This window comes from Magnolia sinica, chromosome 10 (assembly GCF_029962835.1).
Source record: "Magnolia sinica isolate HGM2019 chromosome 10, MsV1, whole genome shotgun sequence".
NCBI classification, from domain to species: domain Eukaryota; kingdom Viridiplantae; phylum Streptophyta; class Magnoliopsida; order Magnoliales; family Magnoliaceae; genus Magnolia; species Magnolia sinica.
In genome coordinates, this window is record NC_080582.1 from 88294650 (window position 1) to 88309124 (window position 14475).

The 14475-nt window shown below is 41.1% G+C and overlaps 1 protein-coding gene across 2 annotated transcripts in view; it reads right to left on the minus strand.

Annotated features, from left to right (window-relative positions):
- Window positions 1-14475, minus strand: part of LOC131217686 (protein farnesyltransferase subunit beta) — a 53023-nt gene that overhangs the window by 16806 nt on the left and 21742 nt on the right. For both annotated transcript variants that reach the window (XM_058212656.1, XM_058212655.1), the window contains 2 exons: window positions 14389-14442; window positions 1465-1516 (listed from right to left, as the gene is read on the minus strand). In XM_058212656.1, coding sequence (XP_058068639.1) covers window positions 1465-1516; window positions 14389-14442 — 106 coding nt within the window. The remainder of the gene's footprint in view (window positions 1-1464; window positions 1517-14388; window positions 14443-14475) is intronic.

The window sequence follows — 14475 nt, forward strand, 5'->3', positions numbered from 1 at the left end:
AGACCTTCCATCATTACTCGTCATCAGTCCCTAACAAAGGATGACTATAATCACATGTCCATCCTAAAACCTACCAAGCGGTCATGGTCAAACAAGGCACTGAGATCCATGGCCCACAACTCTCCCTTGACCCATGGTTGTTGTGTCCAATCTCAAGTTCCTAGGACAACTGGAGGAATCCCTCTCTTTAACCTTTATAGATGTCACATGTTATTAAAGTTCCATATACATTGATGAGGTAAATGAATGAACCGAACTATAATGAAAACAAGATTTGAGACATAAACATTGGTTTTCCAAGGCACAACAATGACAGTAAGTACCACACCCAATTTGTCCAAAAGGTTGGCCCACTATCAAGAGTAGTTTGCTAAAAAAGCAGGTTGATCCACTCATCATGCAGGCCACACCATAGAAAACAATATTTAGCTGCCAATTTGATCCAAAGTACACGTATGGTCAACCTCATGGGTAGATCAAGTTCTTTATAACTGGTGAACTCCATGGTAAGGCCAACCTTTTGACGAGATGGATGTCGTACCCAGTGTTTTAAATATCGACGATATCGGCCAATGTATCCCACAGTATATCTTGTATCCCACCTATGCGATACAAAATGCATAGGTAGTGCTGATATATCCCACCCATTCGATCCATTGAGCATTTTCGATCCATTTTTTTATTTTTTATTTTTGCAATAAATCACATTAATCAAGTCACATTGTTACAAATCTATGATTCTTCATGTTTTTAACGAAAAATCATGGATTTGGAACTTCGATTTCAAGATTTGGGGGAGATGGGGCAAGTTACGGAAAATTGGGAAAAAACAAATTTTCTTAATTTCTTACAAATCAGTTGCAATCTTTGTATCCAAACACAAAATCAAACATGTAACCTGATATAGTGATTCTTCTTTTGCTTTTGAATGTATTGCTTGTGTTTCCATACATGTCTTCTCACGTTTATAAATCATATGAAGAGACTTTAAATATACTTGCATCGGTTCAGTTGGACAATGCATGTATTAGGACCCCATACAAAGGAAACCCCCACTATATGCACTTCTTTTGTATTGTTTTGATTTCTAAGTGTGTATTGATGTCTTTTTCAACAATCCTTGGAAGTTTCTTTAAAAAATTCGACCAATTTCCCAATGTTCCCATGTTTCCCAACAATAGTGATGCATTACACGATACAACTGATATATCCCATGCGATAACCGATATGTATCCATATCCCAAGGGTGTGATACATTACGTGATAACGATATTTAAAACATTGGTTGTACCAACTTTAAACATTGGCACTCTGCACTATTTGGATCATTAACTTAGCAGTCTGACTATCTGTATTTGAGCACTCATTACATGTAGACCAAATCACTTAGGCGTTGGCACTGTGCAATATCAGTCTGACTATTTGTATTTTAGCACTCATTAATATAGAGGCCAAATCACTTACCGATATTGCAGTGTAGCAAGCTCGAACATCCATTTCACCTGCATCATGCATTCTGACAGGGAAAACAAGTAGCTAATTTCAGAAGATGTAAGTTCATGTTTTAAATATTAGGTAAATGCTAGCAATCAGTGTAGGTGTGGCTCGTGTAATTAACCTTTTTTGATGTGCAAGCAAAAAAAGACATGAGAAGAGAAACCGATGAGAATTATAAATAGCTCAGATGAGAGAAGCACCAAAGTAAAGCCATTCTTTAGTCCAAGAAGCAACATAAATATGACAGTAGGATGCTTCACGTTTCAGTAACTTCTGACAAACTATAACATATAATGCCAAGTGAAAGACATGAATTCAGCAAGGAGTTATCATTTTCTTGATAAGGTACACAGTTCCATAATCCTGGAGATATGACATGTGCCTGCATGCATATGATTCTATTTCTGTGCGTGTGTGTTGTGTGTGTGTCTATGCAAAGCATGGTTGATCCACACGCATTGAGCTCCATGTACAGCAGATGTACCAACCTAAAATCTGAGTGTTTCATAAGGTGTGTCCACCTTACGACCATACCCAAGCAATACAACATGTTGAATGTGGACCATCGAAAGTTTTTTTCTAAACCATATATTCATCTGGTAAGTGGGTGACCCACCTGCTCAATGTACCACCCAATGTTGTCAAAATTATTATCATATCACAAATCGTAATAGGGGTTAAATCATATCGTAAATCGTAAGATTTTTTTATGATCTTCTTAAAATATAAAATATATATATAAACAAATCAAAAAAAAAAAAAAAAAAAAACCCTCAGCAATCATCATTTTGCCATCAATATACACCAAGTAATACCATGTCATGATAGTGTTAAAGGATTCTTATCTTTGAGTCCTTCAAGAAAATTTCCTTAAAACATAAAAGGATCCTTTAATAATTTATATTCTTGTTAACTTTCTTGAATGTAGAATCATGTTGGAAAAGCGGCATTTGATTTTGTAGACTAACAAAAAAAGATATTTTGATTTACAACCTCCTCCACGATATATATATATATATATATATATATATATATATATATATATATATATATATATATATATATATATATATATAATATATATATATATATATATATGTATAGATAGATGTATAGATAGACAGATAGATAAGTTCATCATGAACATAACCATTCATAAAAACATGCCAGATAAGTCATACATCAATTTGGTGTTTTGTCTAGTTAAGAAGTAAGAAATCATATTTTTTTAAAGCTCTATGATTTAATGTTGAAGAGAATATATATCATTTAATAAAATAATTTACCTTTTCTAAAGGATTTTTTTTTGAAACCTTTTTTTTCTAAATGATTCTTAAAGCCCCCACAAATTCAAAAACATCAAATGAAAGCCAAGTGAAGCTTAAAATAGAAAAGAAAAAGTATAATTTGAATCGTAAATCGTAGGATTCAAATCATAAAATAGTAAGATTCGTATAAAAAGGTATTCAAAGGTGGGATTCAGATCATTTTGCTTAAGATTTAAATCGGGATTTGAATCGTAAATCGTAGGATTCAAATCATAAAATCATAAGATTCATATAAAAAGGTATTCAAAGGTGGGATTCAAATCGTTTTGTTTAAGATTTGACTCAAATCATAAATCGTAGGATTTTGACAACACTGGTACCACCCTGTTTTCTGCTTGTGTATGCACATATGGATGGATGGGCGGATGGACAGATATGTAGAGGGGTATTGATCAGAAAGGTCAAAGGAGTACCATGGAATCCATCTCCCACAGTGTACCACACTACTCTTGTAACACATGTAAATCAGTGTACACTAGGATTACCATACGAAGAGAGAAGCATTGTATTTATATCATAGCTGTAAGTTTCATATGATGCATTTTTGTTCAGTAAGAAGAGAACACATTCCTCTCTTATTGCAATGAAGTTAATCTCCTCAGAAGAACCATTCTCCTCTTCTTCGTCTCATTCCCTCAATCTAAATGTCTTATTCTCTTCTTCTTTATGGTAACAGAGCAATCTGGCTCTCGGAACTTCTCATCAAGTGGGACCTACTTTTGATCAAAGGAGACCTGCAAGGGCAGATTCTGACAGGGTGATTTATCATGATCTACACATATTTTTTGGGAATCTTCTGGACTTCAAACAGGTAAGTTTGCCATTTTTTTCTTATGTTCTGAAAAACTGATCCAGATTCAGATTCAGCCATTGATCTTTCAGATCCCTTGGTATCTGGACCTCAAATTTGGTACCCTTGGTAGGTTTTTACCCTCACACCCATCTGTGATTTCTAATTCTTGGAAGCAATCAATTTGGGCAGTCCTTCGTCTTGTTGTCAATTTTTTGCAAAAGATGCCTGGACTGTTTCTCAGTGCTCCTATTGTCGTTTGCTTTTTGGGATGACTATTTCTCAGTCTCTTGATCGGCTTTTTGGAATCCAGTTATAGATAGTTGAAAAGAAACTGGCTATGTGGAAAAGAGTTGTCTATTGTTTGGTGACCAAATCACTTTGATTAAAGCAGCTCTAGCCAACCTTCCGATGTAATACATGTCCCTATTCAAGATTCCAGTTGGTCTGGAAAAAAAAAACACCATAGCTGCAGCAGGATTTCTTATGGGATAGCAAACGAGACATGAAAAACCTCCATTTGGTGAATTGGGGTGAGGTGCAGATGGAAAAAAGGGAGGTCTGGGGTTGGTATTGATGAGGGAAAGGAACTGGAATTTTTTAGGAAAGTGATAGTGGAGATTTCAGAGGGAAGTGGGAGGATTGAGGAGAAAAATAGTGGAGCAAAATAGTGGAGGACAAGTATGGAATTAACATCCCAGATGTACAACGGCCAAATCAAAGTTGTGGAGAACATTTGCAAGGTAAGGGCTGAAGAAACCTATGGGGTAGGTTCATGCGAGAGGAGACAATATTCAAAGCAGGCAGAGGTGGGTGGGTGATCAGTCCTTAGCCAAGAGATTTCCCAAGCTTTATGGAGTGTCAGCAAACAAGGGAGAATTTCTCAAGGATTGCTTCATGGTAATAGGCAGTCAGCCAGTCTGGAACATCAGATTTAGAAGAAAGCTGTGAAATGAACAGATACCTGGGTGTTCAGAAAAAAGTGGGTCATGGGTGGCATCGACAGGAATCACAAAATTTGGAAGTGGACTCAAGTCAGTTCTCTAATCAGGACTGTGTCCAAGAAATCCCCTCTACCTTTTTCCTTCAATGGTGTGGAAGACGACAGCGCTACATTGGATTTCAGGCTTTCAGCATTCATGTGGACAGTGATCAAAGAGAAACTTCCAATCATTGATCTTCCAAAACAAAAAGGCTTTCAGCTTCCAAATCATAGTGTGCCATAACAGCGGCAATCATTACACATTACGGGGCCATAGGCCGTTGACCTGTAACAGCCATAATGTCCCTTAACGGTCTGTTATGGGGCCGATACATGTTTTTTTGGTTTTTTTTTTTTTTTAAATAAAAAATGACCAAAACGGTCATTACAACCCATATCGCAAAGGTAACAGTAGTGGCCATTTGATAAGGACATTGTGCACACGCCCGCCCGCACACCACCACTTCTACGCACGTACGTACTCAGAAGGAGGACCCTACCATCGATCTGGCTTGATGACGACGTCCAAGGAGGGCCTCCTAGCTAGAAGACAAGTTTTAGTTCAGAAAAGTGGCCCGATAGTCAAGAAAAGCCCACCATGGGATCTCATGATCGTGGCCCACTCGTCGGATTGGTTTTATATTTTAGGTTTTGCTTATTATTATTATTTAGAACATCATGAACGCTTTAGATTTTCTTATATGATTTTTATTTTAGTTTACTTCATCGCCAAGTAATAGGTGTCGTACATGGTGCGAGTTTTTGGATATAGAGTTCTCCCTATAAATAGGCACCCTTTGTAATTCTTTTCATTTCATTGAAGTTAATAAAAAATTTCTACTTTATTTTTCTGCTCTCTTCGTGAGTTGTGGAAGAATTCAAAAGTGGGTGTGAAGCCCTCCCTTTTCGAATGGCTAACTACTGTAGTGCGAAGTCACATCGATCCCAATTCACCCCCATCTTCCATCATCTTTTTTTCTATCTTCCCCCACCATCCGTACTTCGAATTTATCCTTTTGTTGCATCAGATTTCTTCATTGAAGCAGGTTTCCAGATTTCGGTCCGCAGGCGAGCTGAAACTTTGGCGGAGCACCACGCACAAACCGTACATCGGATCGAGCTGAGATTTAGAGGTTTTGGAGTCCATCCCTGGCCGACCAGGGCCAAGGTGGCCTTTTTCTGAATAGTGGGCCCCACACACGTGCGGCCGGGATCACACGCACGTCCATCTGGGCCATTGTTGCTGTCCACACGCGGGATCATCTTTTGGCTCAGGTTTTTATCCTCTTTTATCCTCTCATAGCCGTTTTTTCATGAATCCTCACCCTATATTACATGATCCCTAATTGATTTGCCCCTTTTTATCACCTTAGGGTTCCTTGAATTGAAATTAGAGAATCCCTTGGATTAGGGACTGATTTTTATGCATGAGTAGTTGATTTTATTTCCCTTTGACATTGTTTGGCTTATAATTTTATTGGTCCAGTCCTAGCCTGTGTCGGCTTAGACACGCATAGATTCCCCTTTAATTGAATGTTTGGATTTTCATGTGGGATGTGGAATTTGTGTGATTGTTTCTGAATTGGTGTGATCTAAGCCTGCAATCTTGCACATCATATTTAATTTTTCATGTCCTGCATCAAATTTGGTATCGGGTTTAGTTTGTTTGAGTCATTCATGCATTCAGTCCATCATATATAGCTGATAGAAAACCGTAGTCTCTGATATATATATAGCTGAATTTTAGTAACAGTGTGTAGTCTTCTTCATAGAGTCTCGTAGGGTCATTTAGTTTTTAGACACATATAGTTGTCATAGAAGGTCCTTAGGTTGAGCAAGTCAGTGTATGCCCACACGTACGGGTCGCGGCTCCGGTTTGCACCCCACACTAAACATGGAGCAACTACAAGAAACAGTGGCCAAGTTAGCCCAGCAAGTTGAGTCCTTGAATAAGCATTTGGAACAACACATAGATAAACGTCTCGAAGAAATAGAAGCCTCCCTCAGGGCAAACCCCACCATTGGGGAAGATGCCCATTTTCAGGCAGGTGGTCAGAAGATTAGACCAAGGAATGGAGGCGGCTAAGGAGTTGGTCATGGGCGTATACCTGTACACCCACCCTGTGAGGGACATCATGACCAATATGATCCGGATGCGCAACTCCTCAAGGGAGTTAGAGTAAATGCTCCTATTTTTTATGACCACTTAAACCCTAAAGCTTTTTTTAGATTGGTTGGCGGATATGGACTACTATTTTGAGTGGTATGATATGTCGGATGCTCGACGAGTCCGATTTGTCAAGATGAAGCTTGTGGGTCAAGGAAAGAGGTTTTGGGCGATGGTTGAACGAAAAAAGAAAGAGCGAGGGAACTCCCAATAGTCCATTGGGGAGAAATGAAAGAAATGCTGAAAGAGAAGTACCTCCCTTTCTCTTATCGCCTGCGGTTGATTAAGGAGTGACAATCTCTTCGACAGGGTTCCATGAGTGTTGCTGACTATATTGAGAAATTCAAAGAGTACTTGACCCGCTGTGAGGTTGATGAGGACCCCATACTCACCCTTGCTGGTTTTAAAACGGGCCTCTGTCCTGACATTAGGAGAGAATTGCTCGCCAAAGACATAGACACTATTGAACAATTGTACCAAGTAGTGTTAAACGTCAAGCAATACCTTAAAGCATCTGTGGGAAGGTGGTTTGACTTTCGCGAGTCCGGTGCTAAGGCCAACCCCTCTGGGATTAGACCTAACACGGAATTCCCCTAATGTTCAGCCCAGACCTAAGGATGATAAGGGTAAAGAGATTGTCGGGTCTAGTTCACGTGGAAGTGGGGCCACTAGGTGTTTTAGGTGTCAGGGGTTTGGTCACTTTGCTCACCAGTGCGGCACGAGAGAGGGCACCAAAGTACTCCTTATTGATGGGCAAGTAGAAGTAGTGCCCCCAGAGAGTGATAGTGAGGAGGAGGAATATGAGCGAGTCGGAACCCCTAGTGATAAGGAAGAGGGAGCACAAGAGTCTTTGACCCTCCCAATTGTGCGTTGCGCCCTAGCTCAAGCCAAGAACACTGATGACTGGCACCGCAACACGATCTTCTACACTTATGCAAAATGTGGGGAAAAGAGCTGTAAGATGATCGTGGATAGTGGTAGTTGTGCCAACGTGGCATCGACTAGCACTGTGAGTCGTTTGGGCTTGAAGCTGGAAGCCCATCCTCAGCCCTATAGAGTCTCCTGGGTTGATGAAACATCCATTCCAGTCTCGCACCACTGTCTTGTCCCTATTCAGTTCGGATCTTATAAAGACACAATTTGGTGTGATGTTGTTCCTATGGATGTGGGCCATGTCATTCTGGGTAGGCCGTAGCTCTATGACAGGGATGTTACCATATTTGGTCGTTCAAATGTGTGTACATTCTGGTTCGAGGGCAAGAAGGTCAAGCTAAATCCATTGCCACCCAAGAACACTACTGCAAAAGAGTCCACCACACAGAGTGGTGTGAACACCTCAAAAGAATTGAATGGGTCGAAGTCCAAGTCTAAACCTCTCCATATTCTGAACGCCAAAGACTTTGTGCGAGAAACGGAGGCGGACTCGATGATATAAGCCCTTGTGGCTATGAAGAGTGTACCAAAGGCTAGTGTAGAGTTACCCACCGAGGCCATTCAGGTAGTGCATAAGTTTTATGATGTTTTTCCTGATGATCTACCGAATGAGCTTCCCCCTATGAGGGATATACAGCATCCCTGGGGCGACTCTACCAAACCTCCCACATTACGGAATGAACCCAATGGAGCATGCTGAGTTGAAGAGGCAGATTGACAAACTTCTAAAGAAGGGTTTCATTCGAGAGAGCATGAGCCTGTGTGCCATGCCCGCCCTTCTTACACCTAAGAAGGATGGTACATGGAGGATGTGTTGATAATAGGGCCATCAACAAATTTATAGTCAAGTATCGATTTCGCATACCTCATCTTAATGACATGTTGGATATGATGGCCAATGCTACTATCTTCTCAAAAACTAACCTCAAAAGTGGTTATCATCAAATCTGTGTACGCCCTGGTGATGAGTGGAAGACGGCCTTCAAGACAAAGGATGGGTTATATGAGTGGCTAGTTATGCCTTTTGGGTTAACTAACGCCCCAAGCACTTTCATGCATGTGATGATCCAAGTGTTGAGGCCCTTTATGGGGAAGTTCTTGGTCGTATACTTTGATGATATCTTGATTTATAGCATGACTAAGGAGCAACACCTCAACCATTTGAGGCAGGTTTGTGGGATCCTTAGGGCCGAGAAGTTGTACGCCAACCTAAAGAAGTGCGCGTTCTTGTCTAGTAGTGTGATCTTCTTAGGTTTTATTGTGTCAGCTGAGGGCGTATCGGCGGATCCCGAGAAGGTCAAGGCCATCGTTAATTGGCCTGAACCCCGCAATATTCATGAGGTGCGCAGCTTTCATGGCTTAGCCACTTTTTATAGGCGGTTCATTCGAGGCTTTAGTTCCATTGTCGCTCCCATCATGGGCTACATAAAAAAGGAAGATTTTCAATGGACAAAGGCCGCCTCAAAAGCCTTCAAGGAGATAAAGGTCAAGATGACCGAAGCTCCAGTGACTTCTAGATTTTTTAAAAGCTTTTGAAATCACATGGACGCATCAGGAGTCGGCATAGGAAGAGTACTTAGCTAGGAAGGGCACTCTGTCACCCTTTTTAGTGAGAAACTGAATGAGGCGAAGCAAAGATATTCCACCTAGGATAAGGAATTATACATGGTAGTGCAATCACTACGCTATTAACGATATTACTTGTTATCGTAAGAGTTCATCTTGTTCTCAGATCACAAGGCCTTAAGATACTTGAACTCTCAGAAGAAATTAAGCCCCAGGCACGCTAAGTGGGTTCAATTCCTTCAAGAGTACACTTTTGTGCTTAAGCACAAGGCCGGTGTAGAGAATAAGTCTGCCGACGAGTCGAGTCGTCGAGTCGCATTACTCAACTCCATGAGTGTTGAAGTTACGGGCCTTGAGCGCATCAAAGAAGAGTATTTTGAGTGTCCAGATTTTGGGGTTGTGTATACGTCGTTATTAGAGAGTCCGTCAGGAGCTAACAGTGAGTATTTGATTTTGGACGGATATTTGTTTAGGAGTGACCGCTTGTGCATACCATGCACCTCCCTTCGTGATTTTCTTGTCTGGGAGTTACATTCAGGGGGGGTCGCAGGTCATTTCGGTCGTGACAAGACCATTGCCCTAGTGGAGGATAGATTTCATTGGCTAAGATTCAAGTAGGACGTAGCCAAAATTATAGGGCAATGCCGTACTTGTCAACTGGCAAAGCAGAGGAAACAGAATACAGGATTATATACACCTTTGCCAGTCTCATTCATCCCTTGGCAGGACATCAGTATGGACTTCATGCTTGGACTTCCCAAGACTATTCGAAAGCATGACTCCATATTCGTTGTCATGGACCGTTTCTCTAAAATGGCCCACTTCATTCCTTGTTCTAAGACCTCTGATGCCTCTCATGTTGCCAAACTATTCTTTAGTAAAGTTGTCAAACTGCATGGGTTACCAAAAACCATAGTGTCTGACCGTGACGTGAGATTCATGAGTTACTTTTGGAAGACACTATGGCACATGATGAATACTAGGCTCCAGTTTTCTTCTGCCTACCACCCTCAGACCGATGGCCAGACTGAGGTGGTTAATAGGAGCCTAGGGAGTTTACTTCGATGTTTAGTGGGGGAGCATACCAGGACATGGGATGTTGTACTACCTATAGCTGAGTTTGCATACAATAGTTCTGTCAATAGGTACACGGTCTAAGTCCTTTTGAAGTCGTTACTAGTTATAAGCCTAGGAAACCTATTGATCTTATCCCCATGTCATTGTCTCATAGGCCATCAGAGTCTGCAGAGTCTTTTGCGCATCACATACATTCATTGCATCAAGAAATCAGGCGAAAGATCACTACTAGTAATGAGCATTACAAATTTTCTACAGACCTACATAGACGTTTCAAAGAGTTCAATATTGGAGACTTTGTGATGGTCCCGAGCGGTACCCTCCAGGGGCTGTTCGTAAGTTAACGCGCGTAGCGCTGGGCCCTTCAAAATTATAAAGCAAAATGGTATCAATGCGTATGAGGTAGATCTTCTACTTTCCATGGGAATTAGTTACACATTCAATGTGGAGGATCTAGTTGCTTTTCAGGGACCCACTGATACTTTGTCCGGCCCTTCGCCCACCCATCCTGATTCCCTAGATTTACCCATTGATCCATAGCCTCTTCCCGGCCTCTGCCTCCCATGCCTAGCCTTCAGACACCTAGAGAGGAAATAGAGAATATCCTGGACCATGAGATAATTTCCATGTCGGATGGCGGGTTTCAGAAATACCTAGTTAAATGGAAGTCACGCCTAGCTTCAGATAGCGCGTGACTCACTGAGGAGGAGCTTTAGAGACTTGATCCCGACATCCTAGAGCGGTTCAGGAGTTTTATTTCGCCAGTGGCGAAATCTTTGCAGCCGGGGAGAGTTGATGAGGACATCGTGCACACGCACGCCCGGACACCACCACCCCTACGCACGTACGTACGCAGAAGAAGGACCCCACCATCGATCTGGCTCGATGACGACGTCCAGGGAGGGCCTCCTAGCTAGAAGACAAGTTTTGGTTCAGAAAAGTGGGCCCGATAGTCAAGAAAAGCCCATCATGAGATCTCATGATCGTGGCCCACTCATCGGATTGATTTCATATTTTAGGTTTTGTTTATTGTTATTATTTAGAACATTGTGAACATTTTAGATTTCTCTATTTGGTTTTTATTTTAGTTTACTTTGAAGTAATAGGTGTCGCACATGGTGCGAGTTCTTGGGTATAGGGTTCTCCTATAAATAAGCACCCTTTGTAGTTCTTTCCATTCATTGAAGTTAATAAAAATTTCGCTTTATTTTTCTGCTCTCTTCGTGAGTTGTGGAAGAATTCAAAAGTGGGTGCGAAGCCCTCCCTTTTCGAAGGGCTAACTACCGTGGTGCGAAGCCACATCGATCCCAATTCACTCCCATCTTCCATCATCTTTTTTTTCCATCTTCCCCCACCATCCGTACTTCAAATTTGTCCTTTTGTTGCATCAGATTTCTTCATTTGCAGGAGGGCTGAAACTTTGGCGGAGCACCATGTACAAACCGTGTATCGGATCGAGCTGAGATTTAGGGGTTTTGGAGTCCATCCCTGGCTGACCAAGGCCAAGGTGGCCTTTTTCTGAATACTGGGCCCCACACACGTGCGGCCTTGATCACACGCACGTCCATCTGGACCATTGTTGCTGTTGTCCACACGCGGGATCATCTTTTGGTTCAGGTTTTTATCTTCTTTTATCCTCTCATAGCCGTTTTTTCATGAATCCTAACCCTATATTACATGATCCCTAATTGATTTGCCCCTTTTTATCACCTTAGGGCTCCTTGAATTGAAATGAGGGAATCCCATGGATTAGGGATTGAATTTTATGCATGAGTAGTTGATTTTATTTCCCTTTGACATTGTTTGGTTTATAATTTTATCGGTCCAGTCCTCTATGTCGGCTTGGACCCGCATAGATTCCCCTTTAATTGAATGTTTGGATTTTCATGTGGGATGTGGAATTTGTGTGATTGTTTGTGAATTGGTGTGATCTAAGCCTGAAATCTTGCATATCATATTTAAGGTAACAGTAGTGGCCATTACAGCCACTGTTACCGTTACAGAATACCATGTTCCTAATAGATGCATGATGTATGTGTGAGGAGGAGACTTCTAATCAGTCAATGCTTCACTGTCCGTTCTCCCATGCTGTTTGGGTCTGTGCCTTGACATGGTTTGGTGTGGAATGGACTATGAACATGAAGATTCAATAAGTTGTAGGAAGTTGGGTGGTGGCCAAAGGAAAGTCTTGTGGTCTTTTGCTTCCTACAGCATTATGTTGGGAGGTAAGGCTTGAAAGAAATAGATGTGTTTTTTAGGGTGAAAGGCAGTCAGCTCAAGACATTTCAGGAAGGGTTAGAGATTATATTTTATGGGCCTCTAATCACAAGATAATTAAAGATTTATATGTAGATCAGTTAGTAAATAGGTAGAAAACTTTCAGCCTAGGCATCGTCAAGGAGAGGTGAGAAGTTCAACTGAGAATTCTAATAGAGAAGGGAAGTTCAAGATCCATGCCAAATGTCTTGGGAAGAAGGGTAAGGCTGGGATTAGCAGGATTCGTTAGGATCCTCAAGTCAGATCTATGGTGGCGCTAAGGGGCCCTGTCCAAGTTGTTTGAATGGCTCAGGATTCTGTGCTGGAGCTGAGAGAGGCATCTATAATGATTCAATCACATTTCCATCACCTTACTATCGGAACTGTAATAGTAACTTGATGGTGCTAAAATGGGCTAACGAGAGAAGGTCTACTTCCCTGTGATGTTTTTTTTAAAATGATTTTGAGAAGATTAGTACTCTTTTCTCTGGGCTAAACACTTCGTTTTCTATGGGGAGTGGGGCACTAAAGACCCTGCTTTCCTTTTAGCTAACACTGCACCTTCTCACTCTTTTCTGTAAATTGGAAACTCTTTTTCCTCCTCTTAAGTTTAACGCAATTCGTTATTTCCTCAATAAAAACGAAGGGTGCATGTCACCACCAAGATTTACTCGAAAGTGGAAGACAGGGTTTGCTGGTTAAAGAAGGCAATGTATGGGCTCAAAACAATCTCCACGAGCCTGGTTCGATAAATTCAGCAGTGCTCTCCTTAACATTGGTTCATTTGTTTTCAGAGATGTGGCTCTAATCATTCCATGTTTAGGAAGTTATTGTTTATGTAGATGATATCATTCTCTCTGTAGATGATGAAAATGCCACTGTGGAAGTGAAAAAAAAAAATCATCTACGGAAATGTTTTGACCTCAAAGATATTAGTCCTCTCGATATTTTCCTTGGCATCAAAGTTTCATGATCTAAGCATGGAATAGTTCCTTCCCAGCGGAAGTACATACTAGATTTACTTGAAGAAACTAGTTTTTTAGGGTGCAAGCCAGTCAACACACCTTTTGAACCAAACTAAAAATCCTAATTGATTATGGACATCTACTTCCAGATCCTAGGTTTAGCAGAAGATCATTGGGAAGCTGATTTATCTAACCATTAGTCTTTCAAACATCACTCATGCCATTAGTGTCCTGACTTGGTTTATGCATTCTCCTCATGCCATTAGTGTCCTAACTCGGTTTATGCATTCTCCTCATGCAACCCATCAAGAAGCGGCAAAACGGATTATGCATTACTTGAAGGGATCTCCTAGAAAAGGCATTGCCCCTCGCAGGCATTTGAAGATTGAAGCTTATTTGGATGCAGATTGGGTTGGCAATACGAATAATCGTCACTCAACTTCAGGGCACTACACGTTTGCTGGAGGAGATTTAAGCACTTGGAAGAGCAAAAACAGGCAGCAGTCAATCAAGTGCAGAAGCATAATACAAGGATATGGATCACACTGCTCACGAGTTATTGTAGTGCACGAAGCTAATGAGTGAATTGGGCTTCTTAATTCAAGAACCCATGGAAATGAGATGTGATGGTCAAGCAGCCATTCATGTCATCATGGACTTCTCCAACTCCTTGATGCATACTAAGGAATTTTAGATATGCTCTAAATAAACGATGCACAAGATTCATGGAGTTCTTAAGTGAAACAAGTGAGCTTTAGCTCAAGTAAGAATATACATATAAACTTGTGGAACTAACAAAAATCGCACAGTAAAAGATTATGCCAAACCTGAACGCCCCTGATGGGTCTTTCATCCGCAGCAAGAACATGTGCATTGTGACTCTGAAATGTCAGGAGCTATCAAACCAAAACTCT